This window comes from Scyliorhinus canicula, chromosome 1 (genome assembly GCF_902713615.1).
Source record: "Scyliorhinus canicula chromosome 1, sScyCan1.1, whole genome shotgun sequence".
Classification (NCBI taxonomy): domain Eukaryota; kingdom Metazoa; phylum Chordata; class Chondrichthyes; order Carcharhiniformes; family Scyliorhinidae; genus Scyliorhinus; species Scyliorhinus canicula.
Window position 1 is genome coordinate 154,787,969 of NC_052146.1, and position 26,190 is coordinate 154,814,158.

General features: G+C 46.0%; 1 protein-coding gene across 1 annotated transcript in view; it reads left to right on the forward strand.

Moving 5' to 3' along the window:
• Window positions 1–8,523: 8,523 nt before the first annotated feature.
• Window positions 8,524–26,190, forward strand: part of LOC119968685 (glycoprotein endo-alpha-1,2-mannosidase-like protein) — a 65,637-nt gene continuing 47,970 nt past the window's right edge. Inside the window, exon 1 of the mRNA XM_038801287.1 lies at window positions 8,524–9,233. Coding sequence (XP_038657215.1) covers window positions 8,738–9,233 — 496 coding nt within the window. The 5' untranslated portion in view covers window positions 8,524–8,737. The remainder of the gene's footprint in view (window positions 9,234–26,190) is intronic.

Below are 26,190 nucleotides of genomic sequence, written 5' to 3' on the forward strand. Positions count from 1 at the left end.
AAGTAAAAGACAACGGAAGAAAAATACACCATGGGGACTCTCCATTTTATGACAATTTTTGCATACGGACATTAAGAAATACATCTGATTAGTCTGATTAGTAAGTTTGCGGATGACACCAAGGTTGGTGGAGTAGCAGATAGTGTTGAGGATTGTCAGAAGATACAGCAGGACATAGATAGGTTGGAGACTTTGGCTGAGAAATGGCAAATGGAGTTTAATCCGGACAAATGTGAGCTAATGCATTTTGGTAGGTCTAACATAGTGGGGAAATATACCGTAAATGGTAAGACTCGTAGGAATATAGAAAGTCAGAGAGATCTGTGCATGCAGGTCCACAGATCTTTGAAGGTGGCAACACAAGTGGACAAGGTAGTCAAGAAAGCATATGGAATGCTTGCCTTCATTGGATGGGGTATCGAGTATAAAAACTGGCAAGTCATGCTACAGTTGTATAGAACCTTGGTAAGGCCGCACTAGGAATATTGCGCACAATTCTGGTCGCCACACTATCAGAAGGATGTGGAGGCTTTGGAGAGGGTGCAGAGGAGATCTACCAGGATGTTTCCTGGTCTGGAGGGTGTTAGCTATGTGGCGAGGCTGAATAGACTCGGACTGTTTCCATTAGAAAGATGGAGGTTGAGGGGTGACCTGAGAGAGGTCTATAAGATTATGAAGGGCATGGATAAAGTGGATGAGCAGTCACTCTTTCCCAAGGTGGAGGGGTCAGTCACCAGGGGCCATAGGTTTAAGGTCCGTGGGGCAAAGTTTAGAGGAGATGTACGAGGCAGATTTTTTACGCAAAGGGTGGTGAGTGCTTGGAATGCGTTGCCAGGGGAGACTGTGGAAGCAGATACATTAACAGTGTTCAAAAGGCATCTTGACAAACACATGGATAGGATGGGTATAGAGGAATACGGCACAAGGAATTGCTGAGGGTTTTGGCCATAGACGGTATCATGACCGGTACAGGCTTGGAGGGCCAAAGGGCCTGTTCCTGCGCTGTATTGTTCTTTGTTCTTTTGTTCTTTATCACTTTCTCCCCAAGCAATAAACAATGGATAGAGCAAATTGTATGTGCCAAGAACATAATACTATTCACTAACACGTGGCGACTTCCCATTATAATTTTCAATAATGTCAAATCTCAGAATTGAAATCTTAAAACTATCACCATAAAAGCATTAAAAAATTATGAGCTGAAACCTTCTCCTTCACAAAGCCTTGCCTCATGAGAATAGCAAAATGGTTTTAAAACCTATTTGATGAAAATCATAAACTATACTGAGGTGCATTAATACCTGAAATATGGTTCAGACCTATCACTGAATCTCACTTGGGTCTTTCAAAAGATCACACAATTAGAATAGATTATGTTGAATGTTCCTTTGGAGGCTTCCTTGTGGATTATAGCTGTGACAACAGAAGGATGCTGTAGAAGCCTCTATTAATAATAGCTTTGTTGCTCTCTGGGCTGATTTATAAAGAGGCAAGTCCCCCTGTTCCAAACACCAGCTTTCAATGTAATGTACTGCATGCCTGAGTTGGCCTTTCATTCAACCTCTGATTTGCATTAAGTTTTCTAATCTCAGTGCAATTTGCTTGTGCTCTCTGAACCTAAGAAAAATAACATTAGCTGGTGTTTGTACTCCTGTTCATTTATCCACCAACTTCTGTGGGAAAGTACCCATGTGTGGACATTGAGTCAGATTTGGCACAGCTTGGAAAGTCCATTGGTTGAATATACAGGCAGAAAAGTGGGGTGAGATTTTCCAGCTGTTCACGCCAACGGGATCTTCTGTGCACCCCTGCCACGGGTTTACCCGTAGCATGGGGTGGATTCAATGGGAAATACCATTGACAGCAGTGGTACCAGAAGATCTCACCACCCGCCAATGGCAGGCTACCATCGGCTGCCGAGAAACACGCCAAGGGGAGACCAGAGAATTTTGCCCATGAAGTTAAGGCCACAATCAAATGATCTTGCTGAATAGCGGAGCACACTCACTGAGCCAAATGGTCTACTCCTGCCACTATTTCATATGATCTTTTGATCTTCTAAATAGCCACTCACCATTTCTGGCCTTGCTCCATCAGCTCCCAGTCCCTCAGTTAAGTAAATGTAGGAGAACATCTAGGCAATAGTGACCATAACGCAATGCCATTAATATAATATTTGAAATAATTAGTAGGTTAATAAATAATAATTGAACTAATAATTACGACACAAACCAAATTAATAAGATTGAAGAAAAGCTCATTTTGAGCTGCAAACAGAACCTGGAAAAATAAAAAGAGCATCAATATTGGCAGCACAATTTCTAAATTTGCAGATGGCACCACATTGCCAGGTGGGAGAGCGGTGGTCGATTTTGGGAAGAACACATTACAGGAGGAATTAATAATTAACTTGCGAAATGGGAAATTAATTGCGGTAGTTCACTTTGGCAGGTAAAGTAGCAAGGTTAGCTACTACACCGAAGTTACGAGTGAGGTAGAGGAACAAAATGATCTTGGTGTACAAATAGATCAATGTCTCAAGATTGCAACACAGATTAGCAAAGCCAATGAAAAAGCAAACCAAGCACATGCCTTTATTTCCAGAGGGATAGATTTGAAAAGTAGAACACTTTGTTAAACCTGTATTTAACCTTAATTAGACCATGCTTAGCATCCTATGTAGATTTCTCGTCTATATTGGAAAAAGGATAAAGAAGCACTGGAGTGAAGATTTGCAAAGATGATACCAGAAATGCCCGGCTGTACACATCAGGAAGGGATTGACATGTTGGGTTTCATTTCTCCTGAAAAGAGGCCGAGAGGTGACCTAATAAAGGTCTTTAAAGTTACGAAAAGTTTTAATAGAGTGGTTCCAGACAGAATGGGCCTCATCTTTAAAGGTCTGTGGGATTAACAACCACTGCAGGCAGGGTTTCATAGTCATAGTCCTTGAGGCCATCACAGGATCCTGATGTCTCCAGGATTGTTTGTCATTTTTAAAGATGGTGAGGACGAAAGCCACTTGCCAGTAATTAATGATCTCTGAAGCTCCTTAAGGAGTTTGTTGAGGGGCCTGTCAGTGCAGAATGGGATTTTTAAATTTTATTTCAGTGAACCTGAACTTTCTCTTACACATTAATGAACAGCTATTGGGTTCACCACAGGGACAGGTAAAGTTTATTTGGCTTAATCTTGAAAGAAACTGTGTTTTAATGGGCCTAGTGTTCTATGTTCTATGTTAGTTATGTCATTGCAAGCACTGGACTTACATTTCCTGCATGGCCTCTTTCATTCCCATCAATGGTGCTGGCCTTGTAAGGGGCTGCCTGTCTTATCCGGCAAGGCAGTAGCAGTCCCCATCGTGGCTATCTTCTGCTTTTGCATCTCACACTCTGCAGGCAGCTCCCGCCACCTGGAGACAAATTGGGTGCTGAGCTCAACTTCAGCCGAATTATGACATTTAGCTTTTAAAACAGCTGTGCAGTAGTAGTGCAGCTTGGGTGTGGTGTTGGGAAAAATCCCGCTCAATAGTTCCACTTGTGCGAAGGAGCATGGCCGGAATGCTCCAGCCATTTGCTGGCGGCGGGATTCTCTCGTCCCAGCAGCAGAAGATCCCACCCATGGATTTCCCAGCAGCATGGGGTGGGTTCAATGGGGATTCCCATTGACAGCAGTGGGTACAGAGAATCCTGCCACCAACGAATGATACACCACCTTCCGCCACCAAGAAACACGCGGCTGGGGAGCCGGACAATCCTACCCCACAACTAGAGACAATCAATATAAGATAGTCAGCAAGAAAACGTTAATAGGGAATTCAGAAGAAACTTCTTTACCCGAAGAATGGTGAGTATGTAGAACTCGCTAGCACAGTGGGTGGCTGAAATGAGTTGTATAGAGATGCAAGGGGAATTTCAGCTCGCGTATAAAGAAGAATGAAATTGAAGGTTAGAATGAGGAGTAATGGGGGGAACTTTGAGTGGAGGATATACACCAGCATAGACTGGCTGGGCCAAATGACCTGTTTCTGTGTTGTATATTTTAGCTAGTAATGATCTGCTAAGGACCGACCCTCTGCTCATTGCTCCACACCTTGTGCTCCTGTGCTTTCTTCTTCAGTTGCTTATAAGAAACCCCCATTCTCAACTTCAATGAGAAAGGAGCAATATGGCTCTGGAATGGACATATGACGTGGTTTCCTGTTGCCTTCCTCATGTGCACTTAAAGAAAACACAATTCCCCCTCCGGAAGGATCTTCCACCTGGAAGCAGCTGTTTTAGCTCGAGGTTCTTGGCCTTCTGCCATCGCCGCCGAAAACCCACTGCTTCCGTCGCCTTTCGTCATGGTTCGTAACCTTGTGCCTGGGACCCTCACCTAGCCTGAGGTTATCGGGTCTAATGCAATCCCTTACAAATTGTTGTCTTTGTGTCTAAAGCCCTCTGTAGCCTCACCCATCCCTAAATTTGTAGCCTATCCAGTTCCACAACCAGCACCCCAACCCTGAACTTTCATGCTCTTGTTTTCCCCACTCCTCCTACAAATTTAGTGTCAACCCATGGACTTCTCTCACTGAACATTTCTGTCTCTCCACGTCCCTCTTTAAAACCCAACTCTTTGACCAAACTGGATGTCTCCACTCCTAATATCTACTTCTTTGCCTTCCTGTATGAGCTGGTTTAGTTCAGTGGGCTAGACAGCTGGTTTGTGATGCAGAACAAGGCCAGCAGCGCGGGTTCAATTCCTGTACCAACTTACCGGAACAGGCACCAGAATGTGGCAGCTCGGGGCTTTTCACAGTAACTTCATACTTGTGACAATAAAAGGCTATTATTAATTTTATTGTTATGTCTGTGCTTCGGGATTTGGGAGGTCTTTTATAGTATACCAGCTATTAGTGGCCTTGAAACAGTTTTGCTGCAGAAATATTTGTGAAATTGTAAAAGGGATAAGTTACAAGGAAAGATTGTGTCAACTCAATCTGTACAAACAAGAGAGAGGATTAAGTGGAATATCACTGAAAGATACGGGGCTGGATTCTCCGGCCTCCCAGCTGATTGTTTCTCGGCAGTGGCAGGTGGTGTGCCATTTGCTGGTGGCAGGAATTTCCATTGAAAACACTCCATACCTCCAGGAAACTGCAGGTCGGGGTGCGCTGACCGGTGAATCCCGCCGCCAGCGAACGGCTGGAGAATTCCACCCATGATATATGAAATAGAGTTGATCACCGACCAGCCATAATCAAATTGAAGAGTGGAACAGGCTTGAGAGGCTAAATAGCTTACTCCTTTCCTTACATACAAATTAGGAGCAGTAGGCCATTCAGCCCAACAAGTCTGCTCCACCATTTGATAAGATCATGGTTGAGCCAACTCATAGAATCATAGAATCCCTACAGTGCAGAAGGAGGCCATTCAGCATAGCACCAAGCCTTCGAAAGACCACCTACCTACGCCTAATCTCCCTGTAACCCCACCTAAACTTGGGACATTAAGGGGCAATTTAGCATGGCCAATCCACCTAACCTGCACATCTTTGGACTGTGGGAAGAAACCAGAGCACTGGAGGGAACCCACACAGACACGGGGAGAATGTGCAAAGTCCACACAGACAGTAACTCAAGGTCAGAATTGAATCCGGGTCCTTGGCTGTGAGGGAGCAGTGCTACCCACTGTGCCACCTTGTCGCCCCGATTGTGGCTTCAACTCTACATTCTTCCTCCTCCCCCCCCCCCCCCACCCCAGCCACAGCATTTTACCCTATTGTTAGTAAAGAATCTATCTACCTCTGCCTCAAACATTTTCATTGACCCTTGTCTCAGGGGAGAGACATCCAAAGATTCATGACCCTCAAGGAGAATGGTTTCTTCTCATCTCCATATATGAACTGTTCTAAGTCCCTTTGGAGTAAACCTAGAATAATATATCAAAGTAAATCTATTTAATATGACCAGTGAGTATAAATTTCAGCAAGCAAAGAATAACTTGTGAACAGACATTGGAAATTCTTCACCCTTTGGGGCAGATTTTGACTTTGTGCAGGAGAGGGAAACAATGGGGCAGCTCCTTTAACATCTGTCCGAATTATTTGCAATGAAATAGAAACATAGGAACATGAGTAGACCATTCAGCTCATTGAACCTGCTCAGCAATTCAATAAGGTCATGACTGATTGGCCACTTCAATGTATTTTACACCGATCAATCCCATAACCCTTCATGTTATTGTTAATCAAAAATCTATTCATAGGAAATCCGTGGGTGAAAAAAGGGTGGGAGAGATAATCCAATGCCAGGGAACCATTCATGGGGTCACTGGAATAACCTCCCAGTGTTACCTATAGCAAATCTGCCTATAACACTCAACACTTGAAAGGAATCAATGATGAGTTGCATTTGTACAATGCTTTCATGTGGTAAAATAAACCAAGGCACTTCACAGGCAAAACAGGTAAAAAGACAAAAAGGGGAATAATAGCCATATACCTTGATCAAACAGGTTAGGGTGTCACAGTGACGCAGTGGTTAGCACTACTGCCTCACAGCTCCAGGCACCCGGGTTCAATTCTGGCCTCGGGTGACTGTGCGGAGTTGGCCTCCTTCTGCACTGAAAATTCTATGATTCTATGAGGAGCAGCTCAAAGAGGCTGCTTGCATGGTGGAGATGCAGAGAGATTTAGGTTAAGGAGGGAATTGCAGAACTCAAAGTTGGCACCAAACGTGGGACAAAGGGCGTGGACCTGGAAAACAGAAATAATTAAAATGGCAATCAGCAGTCCTTGCAATTTGAAGATTAGGAATGGAAAAGTTCTACTTTTCCTCCCTTAAAGCAAAACTCAGTCATCTGTTAAATATTTATCCTCCTTGGCATCAAAAATTAAGATTTATACTGCCTGATTTCATTGCCTCACAGTCTTTTTGTTTTCAATCCACTTAAAAACAAGTGATTTTTTTGTGTAAATTTCCTTTCAGGCTACTGACAAGGATTGATGGCTTGTGATTTGGAAAAGGGTGGCGATTCCCCTCAGCGGAGGGGTCAGTAACCAGCAGGAACCCTCACAACATTTAAGAAGCCTTTGGATGAGCACTGCAAACACCATAGCCAGACAAGGATAGGGGGCAAGTGCTGGGAAGTGGGATTAGAATAGATAGGGTGTTTGATGGCCAGCACAGACACGATGGGCCGAAGGGCCTCTTTCTGTGCTTTCTATGTCTTTCCCCAACAAACCTCTCCCCTGCTCCCCCCCCCCTTGTGATTTGGAAACGAGGTACCTCAAACACCTCGAAACCCGAGTCACCCAAGAGACTACCGAGGAGCTCCTTACATATCCAGACGCCCCTCCCAGTCATATTGACAAGAGGCAATCATTTTTGCCACACACAAAAGAGAGAGAGAGAGAGTAAAGCTGCACAGTGCAGCAGCAGTACGTTTCCCCGTTCGATCTCTACCGTCAACATACCGGGACTGAGGTGTCTGCAACTAAAAGCTAAGAAGAGCAGGGGGACTGACAGGCTGGCCTGGACATCTCCTGGTGATGGCTCTCTGGAGGACGGGGAGGGAGGTCGGGGAAAGGTTATGTTGTGCGTGCGTGTGATTGAAGGTCCCTTTGCATATTGCCTCTTCATCGGCGGCCTCTCTGGCATTGTCCCTTATACTTAAATACAGCTCCATCCACACGGGAGGAGGAAAGAGGGGAAATAAAGAGGGGAGGAGAGAAAGAGAGGGAAAGAGAGGAAAGAGTGGAGAAAGGGTAGGAGGAAAGGGGGGGAAGGGGCTGAGGAGGGGGGGAAAGGGGCTGAGGAGGGGGGGAAAGGGGCTGAGGAGGGGGGGGAAGGGGCTGAGGAGGGGGAAGGGGCTGAGGAGGAGGGGAAGGGGCTGAGGAGGGGGGGAAGGGGCTGAGGAGGGGTGGAAGGGGCTGAGGCGGGGGAAAGAGCTGAGGAAAGGGAAGGGTCTGAGGAAGGGGAAAGGGTCTGACGAGGGGAAAGGTGCTGAGGAGGGGAAGTGGTCTGAGGAAGGGGTAGGGGCTGAGGGAGAGAAGGGGCTGAGGGAGGGAAGGGGCTGAGGAGGGGGAAGGAACGGAGGAGGGGAAAGGGGCTGAGGGAGGAAAGGGGCTGAGGGAGGGAAGGGGTTGATGAGGGGAAGGGGCTGAGGAGGGGAAGGGACTGAGGAGGGGAAGGGGCTGAGGAGGGGAAAGGGGCTGAGGAAGAGGAAGGGGCTGAGGAGGGGAAAAGGTCTGAGGAGGGGAAGAGGTCAGGAAGGGGAAGGGGTCTGAGGAAGGGGAAGGGGCTGAGGAGAGGAAAGGTGCTGAGGGGAAAGGGTCTGAGGAAGGGGAAGAGGTCTGAGGAAGGGGAAGGGGCTGAGGGAGGGAAGGGGCTGAGGGGGGAAGGGGCTGAGGTAGGGGAGGGGGAAGGGACTGAGGAAGGGGAAAGGGGCTGAGGGAGAGGAAGGGGCTGAGGAGAGGGGAAGGGGCTGAGGGAGGGAAGGGGCTTAGGAGTGGGGAAGGGGCTGAGGAGGGGGTAGTGGGCTTGTTGAGACTGTCAGTGACCCAAAGGACCTGGGCTTTTTTGTGGGAAGTTCTTGGACTGAATGCTGTGTATCTTCCAGGAGGGTATATTTCCAGGAGGGTATATATGGCTTGGCGAATTTAAACTGGGGCACCTTTCTCTATTTTTCTTGTTCTGAATATGTACATTTAAAGGAAAACAAGAAGGTGCCGAACAACAACAGTGATCTGAGAAATTATGGCCAGATTCCGCAGGAAGACCTGCATCGCTCTGTCTCTCTTCACAATCTTCATTTTCGGCACCATGATGGGTTTGAAGACGCTGAAAGCGGCCGATGGCTTGGGGGACCCCGGCCCCGGACTCCAGCGGCTGGCCCCCGCCGAGCGAGTGGACAGCCGGCGGCCCATCTCGGCCAAGGCCATCCTGATGCTGCCCCCCACCGTGACGCGGGCGAACGCCGCCCGCCTGGCCGGCTACCCTCCCGCCAACCGCGACCTCCACATCTTCTACTACGCCTGGTACGGAAACCCCCGCGCCGACGGCAGGTTCGCGCACTGGGACCACCCGCTGGTGCCTCACTGGGACCCCAAGGTGGCGGCGAGTTACCCGAGAGGCCGGCACAGCCCTCCCGAGGACATTGGCTCCAGCTTTTACCCCGAACTGGGAACCTACAGCTCCCGGGACCCCCAGGTCATTGAGGAACACATGAGGCAACTTCGATCTGCAGCTGTAGGTAAGGAGTCTAACAGCTTTTATAGTGAAAAAAATATTAATTCCGAGCCAGTATTTTAACAAGGCATTTGTAAGTGAAGCCAAGCTAAATCCTTGAACAAAAAGTGCCAACATATGCGTGCAGTTTTATAGATGCATAATTGTATAAGTCTGGTGCATTGTCTTTCATCTATCCTTGAACAATCTTTCTCCACTGAATTATATTTTCTGCTGCTCTCACTGTCCGTCCCGTAGAGAGGCCAGGCCACTCTCTGAGACTATCTGTCTATCATGGGTCTTCCTTGTGCACGTTTTCAGGGGTTTTTGTCTGGCATTGTCTCTTTCCCCCACCCCCAACCATTATCCCCTCCTGTTCACATCACATGTCCAAAATATGTGAGCTTCCTTGCTATCGGGTGGCACAGTGGTTAGCACTGCTGTCTCACAGCGCCAGGGACCCGGGTTCAACTCCAGCCTTGGATGACTGTCCGTGCGGAGTCTGCACATTCTCCCCGTATCTTTGTGGGCTTCCTCCGGGTGCCCTGGTTTCCTCCCGCGGTTCAAAGAAGTGCAGGTTAGGCAGATTGGCCAATGCTAAAATTGGCCCTTAATATCCAAAGATTGGGTGGTTTACCGGGATAGGGTAGGGGCGTGTGGGAGGTGTGCCTGAGTGGTGTGCTCTTTCAGAGTGTCGGTGCAGACTTGATGGGCTGAATGGCCTACTTCTGTACTGTATGAATTATGTGATCACTGCCTCAAACAAGTTCCTCTTAACATCAGCTCTCTCTTCCAGCACCCACTCATTTGCTTGGCCAGCCATAACATACCTAATATCTATCCAAGTCCTTTCATTTCAGATGCTCTTATTCGAGGCTTGCCTATTGTATGGTATGTGTATTATATGTATAATATCAATGTGGGTATATACACAGGCTGCATATAATGAGACACTATAATAGCTACAGAAAAACATTACCTAGGTTTAATTCTCTATCACTATATTTTAAACAGGTTTATTCCCTGTTGTGTGTCAAAGAAACATAATCAGGGGTCTTGTTACAGATTTTGATCACAAATGTGGAGATTAAAGTCTCTCAACAATGAGATTAGTTTCACTACTTCTGAAGAAGAGTAAAGGTCAGGCACAAAGGGGGGAATTTTCTGGCCGCTCTCACCAACGGGATCTTCTGATTCTGCCGATGGCAAACCCGCGCCGTGGGTTTCTGACATTGGAGGGGGGGAGGTGTGCGGATTCAATGGGAAATCCCATTGACAGGAATGGGGCCAGAGGATCCCGCCACAGGGCAATGGCGGGCCACCTCCCTCTGCCAAGAAACAAGCCACGGGGGCGTATGGAAAATCCCCCCCCCCCCCCCCCCCCCCATGGTTTATCAAGTAAATATAGAAAATGCTGGACTTCCACAGCAGGTCAAGTAGCATGTGTGGTATGGGAATTCTCTGCCCCCCACACGTATTCTCCAGTGGCGGAGACAGCTCACCATTGGATGTTGATGGGTTTCCTCTGGGTGCCCCGGTTTCCTCCCACGGTTCATTGATGTGCAGGTTAGGCAGATTGGCCATGCTAATATTGTCTTTTCATGTCCAAAGGTTGGGTGGGTTACAGGATGGGACAGGTGGGAGGTGTGCTTGGGAACCTGCTGCGAAGAAGATCACCAAAAAGTTCCACCGGCGAGAAGGGCTGGAATATTCCTCCCAATATTTCAGATAATTCAGACTTTTTATCAGTGCTGAGGAAAGTGAGAAATGTAATAGGTTTTAAGTAAGCGAAAGTTGGGGTGTGGAAAAGAACAAACGGAAGGTTTGCAATAGGGTGGAAGACAGCAGAGGTTAAATGATAAAAGAGTTGATGGTGCAAGGTCAAAGGGAGTGGTAAGGGAACAAGTAAAGAAACAAAAGACATCTCTAGAGGGGGTGTAAATGACAGAATGGTGAACAACTTCAGTCCGAAAGCAAAACAAGGGAACAATGAGACTAAAACCAAAACCTGAAGAGAAAGGAAACAAAATGGGGGGGGGGGGGGGGGGGGGGGGCAAAGATTATAGCCACAGTATTGAGTTTAGAATGTTACATAGACTGTCTAATTGAGAGATGAGATGCTGTTCTTCTAAGTTTACATTAAGCTTCACTGGAATATTGCAAGAGGCTGAGAACAGAGAGGCAAGCATGACAGAAGGGCGGAAAAGTTATTATGAGAGGCAGCCGGAAGCTCAAGGTTATACTTGCAGACTGAACGGAGGTGTTCTGAAAAACGGTTAGCCAATCTGTGTTCAGTCTCCCACTTGTAGAGCAGACTGCATTGTGAACAGCAAGTACCGTGTATAAAATTGAAAGAACTGCACACAGATTGCTATTTCACCTGGAAAGAATTTTTGGAACCTTGGAAAGGAAGGGGAGAAAAGTAACGTGGCAGATTTTAATCTTTGCACTTGCACGTGAAGGTGCCATGGGAACGGACAGGGGATCGGGGTGACTGAGAAGGTGACCTGAGCATCAAGAAGGGAACTGTCCCTTTTGAATGCTAAAAGGAGAGGAGAGACCAAAATGTGCCTTGGTGGGTGGAATCATGCTGCAGGTGGTAATAGTGAAGGATGATCCATTATTGCCACCTCTAACGTGTGGCAGGTGGGGTGGAAGGTAAGGGCAAGGGGAACACGATCATGATTTGAGGAGGGAGGGGATGGGGTGAGAGCAGTTGTGCAGGAAATAGAATAGACGTGTTTGAGGCCTTGTCAATTTTGAAGGTGGGGATTCCCACTGACCAGTGGGCCCTTCCTTAATAGTGCCCACCTTCAGCCTTCTGTACTCAATGTTGTGTTCAACAATTTCGGACTGTGATCTCTTTTTTGTCTGCAGTTTTGGGTTTCAGCTGTTTGAATTTGCTTTCAGAGGGAAGGTAGTCCGCATTCTGCGATTCACGTCTCCTCTCGATATTCCAATTGTCTCTTTACTTGTTCCATTGCCTTTTGCCCTGCACCACCAACCCTTTTGTTATTTAATCTCTCCTGTCATCCACCCAATCACAGACCTTCCCCTTTGTTCAATTCCTCCCAACCCTTCCACTCGCTTAAAACGGATTGGGCTGGATCCTCTGTCGGCGGGATCCTCCATTTTCCTAGCAGCGCACTCATGCCTGTGGATTTCCTGACAGCGTGAGGGTGCCGACATTGGGAAACCTCATTGGCTGGCTGGCAGGACGGAGGATCCTGCTGCCGGAGAGGGTGTGCATCATCAGAAAATGGATGCGGCGGGACGGAGAATCCCGCCCATTATGTTTCTCATTTTTTCTCGTTCCAATTGAAGGTCATTTGATCTCGCTTCACAGATGCTGCCTGACCTGCTGGGTATTTCCAGCATTTCCTGTTTTTGCTTCAGATTTCTAGAGTCCGCAGTATTTGCTTTTGTACCATGGTTTTTCAGAAGCGCATGGAGTGAAATTCTTAAGCAACCCAATATTCATATTGGAAATGTCATGATATATTGATTTGAAACAGAATTTCTAGCTGTTGACTCAACAATAGTAGATGTGGGATCAAGGTTACAATTCTGCAAATGTTTAGAGCATTCGTGGAAGGCTGCAGTATGAAAATCGTAAGCAGACACTGTGCTTGCTGAATGTGAAATTGCCTAAAATCTGTACCAAAATAGAGATCTCCAGTTCCAAAGGAGAATCATAATAGACTCAAAACATTAAGCTTGTTTCGCCACAGATGCTGCCAGGCCTGCTGAGTTTTCCCAGCGTTTTCAGTTTTTATTTCAGACCTCCAGCATCCGCAGTATTTCGCTTTTACTGCAGAACTTAGAACATAGAACAGTACAGCACAGAACAGGCCCTTTGGCCCTCGATGTTGTGCCGAGCAATGATCACCCTACTTAAACCCACCTAACCCGTATACCCGTAACCCAACAATCCCCCCATTAACCTTACACTACGGGCAATTTAGCATGGCCAATCCACCTAACCCGCACATCTTTGGACTGTGGGAGGAAACCGGAGCACCCGGAGGAAACCCACGCACGCACGGGGAGGACGTGCAGACTCCACACAGACAGTGACCCAGCCGGGAATCGAACCTGGGACCCTGGAGCTGTGAAGCATTGATGCTAACCACCATGCTACCGTGAAGCCTACTGTCTGCATCCTTTCAATTGTGCAATTAATTCCTGATAACTATTTAAAAAACACAAGAGTATCAGGGCCTCACAATGAAAGGGAACGTTGAGTGAAAGGCTGCAGCCAGTAACTGACAGAGGGGAGCTTGGTGAGGAGAAGACAAGATATGTTAATATGGAGAGCAAGCATCCGCCATCAAGCCTTTAGGTGACAGTAAATCTTGCTGAACCTTGATCAAACAACAATTGGATTCGTAAATCACAACCCAAGAAAAAGGGCATGATAAAAGTTAGATGAAAACATCCATTTCTCTGCAAATGAGAGAACCAGCATATAATAATTTCAACTTTTGAGGAGTGAGGATTTGATACTGGATGTAACAATGACTTGCTACAATCCTAAATGAAATGTGACTTGTAAAGAAATTCTGATTTTTGATGCGTGTAGAAAATGGGATCAGAATGTGCCAGAAGGACAGATTGTCAAACCCACAAACTGACAGAATCACAATTTGTGGTGTTCAAGATAATTGTCTGAGAAAACAGCTGTCAATGAAACACGGTCTTAGCTTAGCAGGAGTTGTGAACTGAAAAAGAAACCTTTAATGCTACAATTTGTAAAATGATCAATAAACAGTAAAACGAGGGCTCAAAAATGCTACCCACTCTGGGGGAATGAGTTCAGAGAAAATTGCGTGGATGATATAGAAAACAACATAGATCCAAGGGTTGGATCAAGAAAATGACTAGCTACTAAAGCATAATTATTTTTACAAGACAATTGTAGTTACCAACTGTCTGTTTGGACGAGCTTGACTAACAAGCGAACCATTAATGAGACGTGGAAGTAATACTGATGGCTGGCTGGGTGTGATTGGCAACTTGGATGTGATGGTTTGGTTTGTGTGCGCTAAATATGTTGTTTAAAGAAGACTGAATTGTCGATTCATACTATACAGAAGAAGACCATTTGGCCCAACATGCCTGTGCCAGCTTTTCAAAGGGTTAGTCAATTAGAATGTCTTCTTCCCCTTTTCCGTTTCAAGCATTTTTGGCCCCTGGCCCCTCAATGCTTTTGGAACGTCTTTTGCATGCCAATTCCACATACTATTCCACTACCCCACAATAATAAACATGGGTTCAAAGTCATTTCAAACCAGCTTTGATTTCCAATTCAAGTCAAAGTCCCAAAGTTTATCCTGTTGTCTTTTTACTCTGATGCCCTCTTACAACATTGTCACCTCTTCCTTGTGCAATACGCTTCAACTGAACTTCACAAAATAAATTGGAAATATGCTTTGAAATACGTTTGAAAGGGATAAGATGGTGGAGACAGGCTAATTGGCTCTTTAGCCATTGCTGTGACTGCTGATTGGTAACTTGTAAATTTGAAAAATGGAACGTGCAGACTTGCAACATATTTTGGGGGCAGCGGATAGAATCATAGAATCATAGAATTGACAGTGCAGAAAGAGGCCATTCGGCCCATCAAGCCTGCACTGGCCCTTGGAAAGAGCACCCCACTTAAGCCCACATCTCCACCCTACCCCCGCAACCCCACCTAACCTTTTGGACAGGAGGGGCAATTTAACATGGTCAATCCAGCGAACCTGCACAAGAGAATTTGTGAAAAGAAACATGAGTTTTTCTGTGATGGGCCACTAAACCCCTTGACTGAAACTTATCAGTGGAACTTCTCCACTTAAAATGCTGCTGACCCTATCCTTGCCACCTTTTAGCTGGTCTGCATTGAACAGCTCTTGAAAACCGACTGGCTCTGTGAAAATTTGGAAAGATTCAAAAATTAACTCCTCATAAATTCCTTAAATGGCCTAATCATTACTGCGGGCCGCCCTCCTTCCACCTTTACGCAAATCACCTGGGTTAGGAATGGAGGCAGCAGACCAGCACATAGGACATCAATGCCATTTATTGGAGACATATAACATTTTATATGTTTTTATCCATTCATGGGACATGGGTGTCACTGGTTGGGCTAGCATTGCCCATCCCTAATTGCCCTTGAGGAGGAAGTTAAGAGTCACATTACCAGACCAGGTAAGGATGGCAGATTCGTCAGTGAACCAGATGGGTTTTTATGACAATTGATTCATGGTCATCATAAGACTTTTATTCCAAAGATTTTGATTGAATTCAAATTTCACCCTCTGCAGCAGCAGAACCCGCATCTCCAGAGCATTGCCCCGGGGTCTCTGGATTACTAATCCAATGACAGTACCACAATGGCACCGCCTCTCCACTTCCATTCTGGCCTGCCCCCAGCAGCGAAGATCAAGGAGTCTGAACTTGTTGATGTTACAATCGTGTCATAGAGAAGTGCTTGCTCTTGTTGCAAGTGAGAGCAATTGTTAATAATTGGGGAAAGGTACGGGCATTATTCTGAAGTATATGTAAGAGCCTGTTTCCACCTGTCTGGGGAAGGAAAAGGAAGACTTTTGTGAATAAACTGTGTTAAGGAAAGACTGGCTTCAGATTCTTCCTTTACTCAGCTCAGATGAGGGTGGCAACACGGGATGGAGTCCACAAGCAATGTCCCAACTGTGGAGAAGATAGGTCGTTGCAGAAATTTACTTAAGTGCCACAGTTGAAAGACGAGCAAACAAGAGCCGCGTTGATGACCATAGGCTGCTTTCCCCTTTTAGGGGGAGAGCTGATTGGTGGTGATTTAACCTGCAGGTCACTATATCTCAGGCGAGGGGCAAGGTTGAAAAGGCAGGGCCTTCATAAATAACCTCAGCCGGTACAGGAATTGAACCCATGCTGTTTGCCTCGCTCCGCATCATGAACTAGCTGTCCAGCCACCTGAGCCAAACCGCCCCCTCCTGGTGTGTCATGAATAGTACTGCCCATGGCTCTTGTTTGCTTGTCTTTCAACTGCTGCACTTAATTAATTTTCTGCAACGACCTATATTCTCCACAGATTGGACTTGAGTTTTGTTGTTCTGTGATTTACAATCATCACTGTTACAGCTTAGAACCAATATACAAAGTCACATAGTGACTTTACTCTACAGTATTTAAATTAAATATTGGAGCCCAGGTGAAAGCATTGCCTCAGCAAGTATACAATCAGTTACAGAGTCGGCAGACAGTAGATTGGAGCTATGGTAGCAGTTTTATGTTACTGGACTACTAATGGATTGATGATCCAGAAACTTGGATTCAAATCCACCATAATAGCTGGGGGAATGTAAATACCATTAAGTAAATAAGTCTGGAATGAAAAGCTAATCTCAGTTATGGTGATCGTGAGACATCAGGATCATTATAAAAAACCATCTGGTTCACTTGAGGGCAAGAAATCTGAAATCTGCTGTCCTTACCCAGTCTGACCTCATGTAACACCAGGTTGACTCGAAACTGCCCTCTGAAACGACAGAAAATGTCTCAGTTGCTTTCAAGAAGGGAGTTCACCAGCACCTTCCCAGCAACAATTAGGAATGGACAACTAATGCTGGTCTTACCAGCGACGCACATTTCCTTTGAATGAAGAAAAGCACACTTGAGAACAATCGTAACTCATGAAAGGCAGGTGTTTACAAACATATAAATAAAATACTTAAATCTACACAGCACTTTCATGAACATAGGACATCCCAAAGCACTTTTTTGAAGTGACGTCACTGTTTCAGGAAACATGATAGCCAATTTGCTCATAGCAAGGTCTCGCAAACAGGCAAGTAGCTTTGGTCAGATAGCCTATTTTTGTAATATTGGTGGAGAGATACATATTGACCAAGACATCAGAGAGAATGCCACTGCTCATCTTTAAAATTGTGCTTTGTGACTTTTTATAGACCAGGATCAACCTGGTTTAATGACTCATCTGAGAGTTAGCACCCACCTGGGATGTACTGTATTGGAATGTCATGCTGGGTCAATAACTGAAACTGCAAGCACTGAAACAGATGCCTCTTTGTCTTGTGTAACTAAACATTATACAAATGACAGAAGAGATCAGAGAGCCAGAGCGATCAATCAAGCAATGTTTTCCCTGGGGCTCAGGTGTTTATGTGCTCTAATGAATTTCTGGGCTGTCAGCAAAGCCTCAGGGAAAACATTACTTTATTGACAGCTCTGGTTCTCTGATCTCTTCGGTCATTTGCACAATGTTTATTTACACAAGATAAAGAGGTATCAGTTTCAGTGCTTGCAGTTTCAGCTATTGATACTTTAAGGGGCCTATAGTAAAAAGGAGTTGTTTTTTTAAGAAAGTGGAAGGTTATTACTGAATGACATTTTTTTAAAAATCTATTTTATACATACTATTGTCACTACAGGATTCATTGGTTCTGTACCAATGGTATAGTGAGTGGCTGGGCATTAAAGTGCCATAGCTTGGCAGGGGAAGGCATTAGGGGTAATAGAGGGCGGTGGGAGCCATACCTTAGCATGCAAGGTCATAGGAGATTGTTGGGAGCATGGGGTGACATGGACAAACACAGGGAGTGTGTGGGATGGGAGAGCTGAGGGCCTTACTTTTTTCAGAACTAGGACGAGGTCCCGCAGCACAGAGGTGGGCTTTTTAAACAGCCCCCCTCAGCAACCTGCAGCTCCTATGGCTACTTCCGAGCTCTCTGCCGGGTCGGCTGGCCCAACTGGAGCTCAGAACCCAACTCCCACCCACCCCATACAATGCAAATCCAATCTTTTCTGGCATTTTCTCCCGAGACGAGCAGGCCAAGCCGAAAATTCTCCCGGCTCCCATTACCTGCCTCAAGGATGAAAATCCAGCCGACTAAGAGGAAAATCACAAGCTTCCGATTTGAAATGAAATTGTAGTCTAGTTTGCTGTTGTGAAATATCGCAGGAAGTCAGATCCATTCAGGCAGCTGAAACTGAATGAAGCACTTTTCATGTTCAGGCATTTTTATAATACTTCTTATCACAGATGACTGCCCTTTGGCATAGCCTCTGCTCTGGAAGTTCATACTAAACTACTCTTAACAGACTGAGTAGGTTAACTGTATCAAAATGATTGATGGATGGTAAAATGGTACAGTGTTCATCCAAACAGCAACATGAAGATCGGAAGATACCTAAAATTATTGCAAGAGTCGAGGTAAAATTCAGAGATAAATATCTATCTGATCCCCCTGAGTTGAGTTTGTTGGTGGAGGTGTTAAACCGGACAATATGAAAGTCTTACAATTGACCAGGTACTAATTTCTAGACCTCATGAATTAACTTGCGTCAAACCTTTAAAGGAGAAAAGAAGTATCAGATTTTGCAAAACTGTGAGAAAGTACTACTGAATGAAATTAGATTCTGATACAACAACTTTAATTTTAATAGTGCCTTTAATCTAGTTAAAGTACTTCACAAGAGAGTAATAAGGTAAACAAAAATCACAATGAGCAAGATGACATTAGGACAGCTGGCCACAGCGATAGTTACTATGGAGACTTTTAAATGAGGAGAGTGGGGTAAGACGTGGAGTGAAAGAGTTTCAGAGATTATTTGGATAAAAACATTGCTGCCAAGAATGGGATAAGGGGTATGAGAAATACACAAGAGACCAGAGCTGGATAAAGTTACAGAGATAGAGTAGGCCGAGACCATGAAGGGATTTGAATACCAGAATGAGGATTTCAAAACCGAGCACAGGGAGCTATTGAAGGTAAACAAGCACTGGGACACAGAATGAATGGGTTACAATATAGAAAGCAGTGTTTTGGACGAATAGGAAGAAAAATGGCTAGCCTTAAATGGGCTGCTCGGGTAAGAACTGGTTCCAAAGTTCTATGATCCTGAAAAACCAATAACAATTCCAACTGATGGAATAAGTCACTGCAAAAGTGTGATAAATGACATTTATTCACTGGTACAGGTTAAATATATCCAGATATTGAGAACAAACTGTTATTTTGAGCATCTTCCTGTGAAAATTCATTCAATCTGTCATGGCTCCACTACTAGTCCTGAAAGTCGGCATGTAAGCATTGCTCTCAAGCTGCCAGTCACTTAACGCTCACTCTAGCATTGATTGGCAATGGGTGGGATATGTGTCCACCTTCAGATTCAGGGAGCTACACCATGCGGGGAGGGAGTCCCAGAGCTCCAAGGTGGCAGAGGTGAGAGCGTCGCAAATCTGAGGGGGCTTCAGAGTGAGCCCCCTTCCCACCCGAGATAGGGAAAAGTTTAAATGTCACTTTTGCATCCTACCCGCACGGGCTCCCGTCAATTGAGGCGAGGTGGTAAAAGGCCCTTTAGTGCCCCTTCATAGTGAAAAGGCAGGATTCCCGCACAAGGTCCTGCCCACTTGTCATAACCCACACAGGACTTACGAAGTGACAATGATTAAACTCCCTGTGAGCCTCACTGAATGTGAGCTCTCCCGTTAAAGGGAGTAGGGAACCATAAACCATGTATTGCTAAACTTCTGTATAAAGTTGGCAAGTTTGGGTACCGACATAGAAGAGAGACCCAGCTGGGATCTTTTGTGCCATGTAAATAATAGTTATTGTAATAAATCATTATTTCCTTCTACGACTTGTTGGATTCCCTTTGTGGTCTACTAAACCACCAAAGCGTGAACTTGCATCTGGGTTTGGGCGGGTGGGTTCCCAGGAGGCGGGGGGAGGGGGGTGTGGGGGAATTCTATCCTTTCAACTTTATGTTCCCCGCCCCTCCATCCCGCCGCCTCAAAACCTGCCTTGGGGAAAGGGTAAAATTTGGTCCCTTGCAACAATTATTAGGCAGCAAAAGTATAGCATGGAGGCGATACACACACTGGGGAAGCTTTTAATACAGCACTGATTCAGCACCAAGAGCAATAGACCAGAATGCAAATGATAAACAGACTGGAGTATTGCATGGTTAATAGCTATTGTGAGTATTATAGAAGTGAATCAGAACTCAGAATGAAGGGCATGAGGTCCCTGTGATACTGAAATAAACAATATTGAAGGATGGTCACAAATTTTTTTAAGTCTTGAAGAACTATTAGAATGGAAAAGGGGAATTAATAGCAAAAGATGGAATTATACGAATGAGATCATGCAAGACAAATGTGGTTTAAAAAAATTCATGAGGGCATACAAGTGACGAGAAGCATAAAAATTGGGTTACAGAGTCACCACTTTCTTCTGGAACAATTCAGGACATTGATCATTCGGGTTAAAATGTAGACTAAACCATTGAAGCTCACATCAAGCGTACAAGAGTGTCAGTACTGCATTGTTCACTTGGCAGGGGAAAGACTGCTCGCTTGTGACTAATTACTATTCCATTTACCCAGAGGTGAGCAAACTGCGCACCGCCACTTGCAAAATGGTGATAAATTGCATGAAACCAATTTTCTCCAGACATGAAACACCTAATGGGCTACAGTTTGTAAAAGATTACTTCAGGCAGCATGCCAAAGAATGGGATTTCATTTCACACCTCTTCAAGTCCAAATTGTCCACTGTCAAATGGACTTCTGGAGGAGTAAGTGCATGCCATAACGTGGAAAAAATAGGACAGCGAGAGTGAAGGGTATGGAACTCCCATAGTTTAATGTGGCACCCTAATACAGAGCGAATTATCATTAGTACAAGTACTTACAGGAAGACTGATAGGAGCGAATCCACCTACAGGGAGAAATACTGGAGAACTACTAATTCAAAGCTGGCAAGGCAGAAGAAAGAATAAACATTTGTTCAAAAGAAATCTCACAGCCCAGAAATCTGCTGATCGTGCCTGAAAAATAGAACCACAAGTACATGAATACAGAAATTTCCAACCTACAGCAAATGTAGCCAAGTTGCAAGCTTGTGTGGTCATACAGAAGAAATAGAGGCCGTTCAGTCTATCATGCCAAAGCTGGTTCTTTGAAAGAGCCATCCAATTAGTGCCACTAACCTCATTGTTTCCCCAAAGACCTTTTCCAAGTGTACATCCAATTCCATTTTGAAAATTGCCGTTACATTTGCTTCCACTTCCTTTCCAGTCGATGCATTCTGGATCATAACAATCTGTGGCACAAAATAAATTCTCCTCATTTCAGCCGTGGTATTTTTCGACAATTATCTTAAATTTGCGTCCCCTGGTTATTCACCCTTCCTCCCCTGGATCGGTTTCTCCCCAGTTACTGTATCAAAACCACTCGTAATGTACCAGAAGCATAGAATCTTCGTACCATTGGAGATGTGTTTCTTATGCCTACGTATATTTTTAGTGTACGATGTATGAATAAATGCTTTTTGAAAGTTGTAATGACACATTCCAAAATGGATTCCAAGCTCTTAACTTAAAATGGTCGCTCTGAGGCAATAATGAAAATGAAATGAAAATCGCTTATTGTCACGAGTAGGCTTCAATGAAGTTACTGTGAAAAGCCCCTAGTCGCCACATTCCGGCGCCTGTCCGGGGAGGCTGGTACGGGAATCGAACCGTGCTGCTGGCCTGCTTGGTCTGCTTTAAAAGCCAGCGATTTAGCCAAGTGAGCTAAACCAGCCCCTAAAAAATTGCCTCAAAGCTGCTGTTGCTTTGTCACCAGAAGCCTTAATTTTACCACAGTTCCGAAGGGAGTAGCTTCAAGGTGATTCGCAGATATATGTCTCTTCTGTGACAATATTGTCTATTGCTTGTATCATTCCTGACTCAATGATACAGGTTGATTTGTAACTCTTGATCATCGGGTATTAATCAATAATAAGCTTTATTATTGTCACAAGTGGGCTTACATATACACTGCAATGAAGTTACTGTGAAAATCGCCTCGTCGCCAAACTCTGGCACCTGTTGGGGTACACAGAGGCAGAATTCTGAGTGTCCAAATTACCTAACAGCTCGCCTTTCGGGACTTGTGGGAGGAAACCAGAGCACCAGGAGGAACCCCACGCAGACACGGGGAGAACATGCAGACTCTGTACAGACAGTGACCCAAGCAGCAATCTAACCTGGGACCCTGGTGCTGTGAAGCAATGGTGCTAACCACTGTGCCACCATACCACCCATAAACAGGCCATTGCTCAGGGAGAACAAAGTAAACGGAGTGCCATCCCACTGTTTACTAAGATGTGGAGAGCGTTAATGCCGGACTGCTTCGAAGAAATTGCTTCAACTTCAGCGGGGAAAACAAACTTCAATTCCCAATCTTTCACCACCCCTTGATTTCTGTTTGTTGTGGAGCTGCCTTAGCCATGGCCGAGTACCAGCACACTTGCCTCAGAGTCAGAAGGTTATGGGATCAAGTCTCTCTCCAGAGGCTTGAGCACATAATCTCGGCTGAGACTTCAGTGCAGTGCTGAGGGAGTGCTGCACAGTTGGAGGTGCTATCTTTCAGGTTAAACTCAGGCCCCATGTGCTCTCTCAGGTGGATATAGAAGATCGCATGGCATTGTCTTGAAGAAGATCAGGGCAGCTCTCCCTGGAATCTTGGCCAATATGTATCCATCAAACATCACAACACCAAATCATCCAGTTATCCCATTGCTGTTTGTAGGAGTGAACTTGCATCTGGGTTTGGACGGGTGGGTTCCCAGGAGGCGGGGGCGAGGGGGGGGGGGGGGGGAATCTATCCCCCACACCCCCTCCTTATATGTAGATCACCTCACAATTAAATCATCTTGAATTTCAGCTTCGACCAACTGTCTACCAGGAAGGTGGTGCGCCAATTGAGACGAGCAAGGGGTACAGTTTATGAACATGGAGATAAGGCGGGGCATATTTAGCAGATCAGCTCTGGAGGGAAGCAGCGGCAAGGGAAATTCTTCAGGTGAGGGATAGGGCAGGGAAGTTGGTGGTGGCTCCGGAGCTGATTAACAAGGTTTTTGAGGAGTTTTATGAGAGGTTGTACAGGTCAGAGCCATCCGGGGGAGACCGTGAGATGCAGGAAGTTCTAGATGGGTTGGAGTACCCGAGGCTAGGGGAGGGGGACAGGGCTACATTAGAAGGAGCAATAGTGGAGCAGGAGATAAAGGATGCGATTGGCAGGATGCAGTCGGTGAAGGTGGCAGGGCCGGATGGGTTTCCGGTGGAATATTATAAAAAAGTCAAGGATAAGCTGGCACTCCTGATAGTGGGGATGTTTGAAGAGGCGATAGGGAAGGGGGTGTTGCCACAAACCTTGGGGCAGGCATCAAATTCACTGTTGCTAAAAAAAGATAAGGATCCGACGGAGTGTGGGTTGTATAGGCCCATATCACTTCTGAATGTGGACGCAAAAGTATTGGCGAAGTAGGCTGGAGGAGTACCTCCCGAAGGTGATAGGGGTTCACGAGAGGGAGGCAGCTTTTTTCAAACATTAGGAGGGTTTTGAACATCGTTATGGCACAGGTGGAAGGGAAGGAAACAGAGGTGGTTGTGGCATTGGATGCCGAGAAGGCGTTTGACCGGGTAGAATGGGGTGCCTGATGGCAATTCTGGAGCGGTTTGGGATTGGACCAAGATTTGTGAACTGGGTAAGGCTATTATATAAGGAGCCGAAGGCGAGTGTCCGCACAAACAACATCAGCCCGAGATACTTTTCTCTCCACCCTGGGATGAGGCAGGTATGTCCTATGTCCCCCCTGCTGTTTGCGCTTGCGATTGAGCCGTTGGCCATCGCATTAAGAAGTTCGGGAGCGAGAAAAGGAATAGTGCCGGGGGGGGGGGGGGGTTGCCAGACGTGGGTGAGGCTTCGCAGGTACAACATCTCTAGTTTGGTGGGGAGAGTGAAGGCCGATCTGCCAAGGTGGGATGGTCTCCCTCTGTCACTGGCGGGTCGGGTACAGTCAGTTAAAATGAATGTGTTGCCGCGATTTCTGTTCATTTTTCAATGCCTACCGATTTTCTTGCCAACGGCTTTTTTTTTTAAATTTAGAGTAGCCAATTATTTTGTTTCCAATTAAGGGACAATTTAGCGTGGCCAATTCACCTAGCCTGCACATCTTTGGGTTGTGGGGGTGAAACCCACGCAGACACGGGGAGAATGTGCAAACTCCACAAGGACAGTGACCCAGGGCCAGAATTCGAATCCGGGTCCTCAGCGCCGTAGGCCAAAGGCTTTTTTCAGGGAGATTGAGGGAAGGATTACCTCATTCAGATGGGGAGGGAAGGTGGCCAGAGTGAGAAAGCACTATATGCTAAATAGAGTGCTGCTACAGAGGGGAAGGCAGGCAGGGGGTTTGGGTCTTCCGAACCTGATGTACTACTACTGGGCAGCGAATGTGAAGAAGGTGCGGAGCTGGGTCAAAGGGGTTGATTCCCAGTGGGTCAGAATGAAGGAGAGTTCGTGCAGGGAGTTGGGGCTGAAGGCACTAGCAACAGCGCCGCTCCCGATAGCTCCAGGGAAATACTCAGGGAGTCCGTTAATAATAGCTTCATTGAAAATCTGGAGGCAGTTTCGCCAACACTTCAGGTTGGGGCAGGGTCGAGGGAAATGCCGATTCGGGGGAACCACAGATTTGAGCTAGGGAGGTGGGATGAAAATTTTGGGAAATGGGAAGAGAAGGGGATTAAGACGCTAAAAGATTTGTTTCTTAGGGGTCGGTTTGCAGGATTGAGAGAGCTGGAAGCGAAGTATGGGCTGGAACAAGGAGAAATGTTTAGATACATGCAGGTTTCGGATTTTGCCAGAAAGGAGATACAGAGCTTCCCAGAGGAACAGGCCTCCACATTGCTGGAGGAAGTGCTAACGACAAGGGAACAAGTGTCAGCGGTGTACGGAGCTATTTAGGAAGAGGATAAGGCACAACTGGAAGAGATCAAAGCAAAGTGGGAGAGAGAGTTGAGAGAGATTATAGAGGAGGGGGTCTGGTGTGAGGTGCTCCGGAGAGTAAATGCCTCCACCTCATGTGCGAGATTGGGGTTGATACAGCTGAAAGTGGTATACAGAGCACACCTCATGAGGGCAAGGATGAGCCGATTCTTTAAAGGAGTAGAAGATGTGTGTGAGCGTTTGGAGAGGGCCCCGCTAATCACGCTCATATGTTTTTGTCCTGTCCAAGGCTAGAGGACTACTAAAAGGAGGTTTTTAGGGTGATTTCCAAGGTGGTGCACGTGAAACTGGACCCGGGTCCCCGGGAGTCCATATTCGGGGTGTCGGACCAGCCAGGGTTGGAAACGGGTGCGGAGGCAGATATCCTAGCCTTCGCCTCGTTGATCGCCCGAAGGCGGATCCTGTTGGGATAGAGAGCAGCCTCTCCACCCTGTGCCCTGGCGTGGCGGGGGGACCTGTTGGAATTCTTGACTCTTGAGAAGGTTAAGTTTGAACTGAGGGGAAGGACGGAGGGGTTCTAAAAGTCATGGGCACTATTCATTATGCACTTTCAAGAGCTAAGTAACATCAAACATTAGTTGGGGGGATGGGTGGGAGGGTTGGGGGGGGGGGAGGGGGGGGCTGTGTGTTTTAAGGGTGACTACGGGTAATCCCTGATTCCTTTTTGTAATTTTTTATGTTTTTTTTTACAAATTAAAAAAAAATTTAGATTACCCAATTATTTTTTCCAATTAAGGGGCAATTTAGCATGGCCAATCCACCTACTCTGCACATTTTTGGGTTGTGGGGGTGAAACCCGCGCAGACACGGGGAGAATGTGCAAACTCCACATGGACAGCGACCCAGAGCCGGGATCGAACCTGGGACCTCGGCGCCGTGAGGCGGTTGTGCTAACCACTAGGCCACCGTGCTGCCCTATCAATTGTTTATGTTAATGTGCGGGGTGATGTTTGGTGGGAGGATGGGATTGTTGTTATTGTTATGGGGATTAACATATTTGTTGCCGATTATTGTTTATTGTTGGTGGGTGTAAATTCGGGAGAAAATATGAAAAAGGAGGAGAATAAAAATCTTTTTTTAATAATCTTCTTGAATTTCGATCATGTCACAATAAATCCCCTCGCTTTTAAATCACCTCATA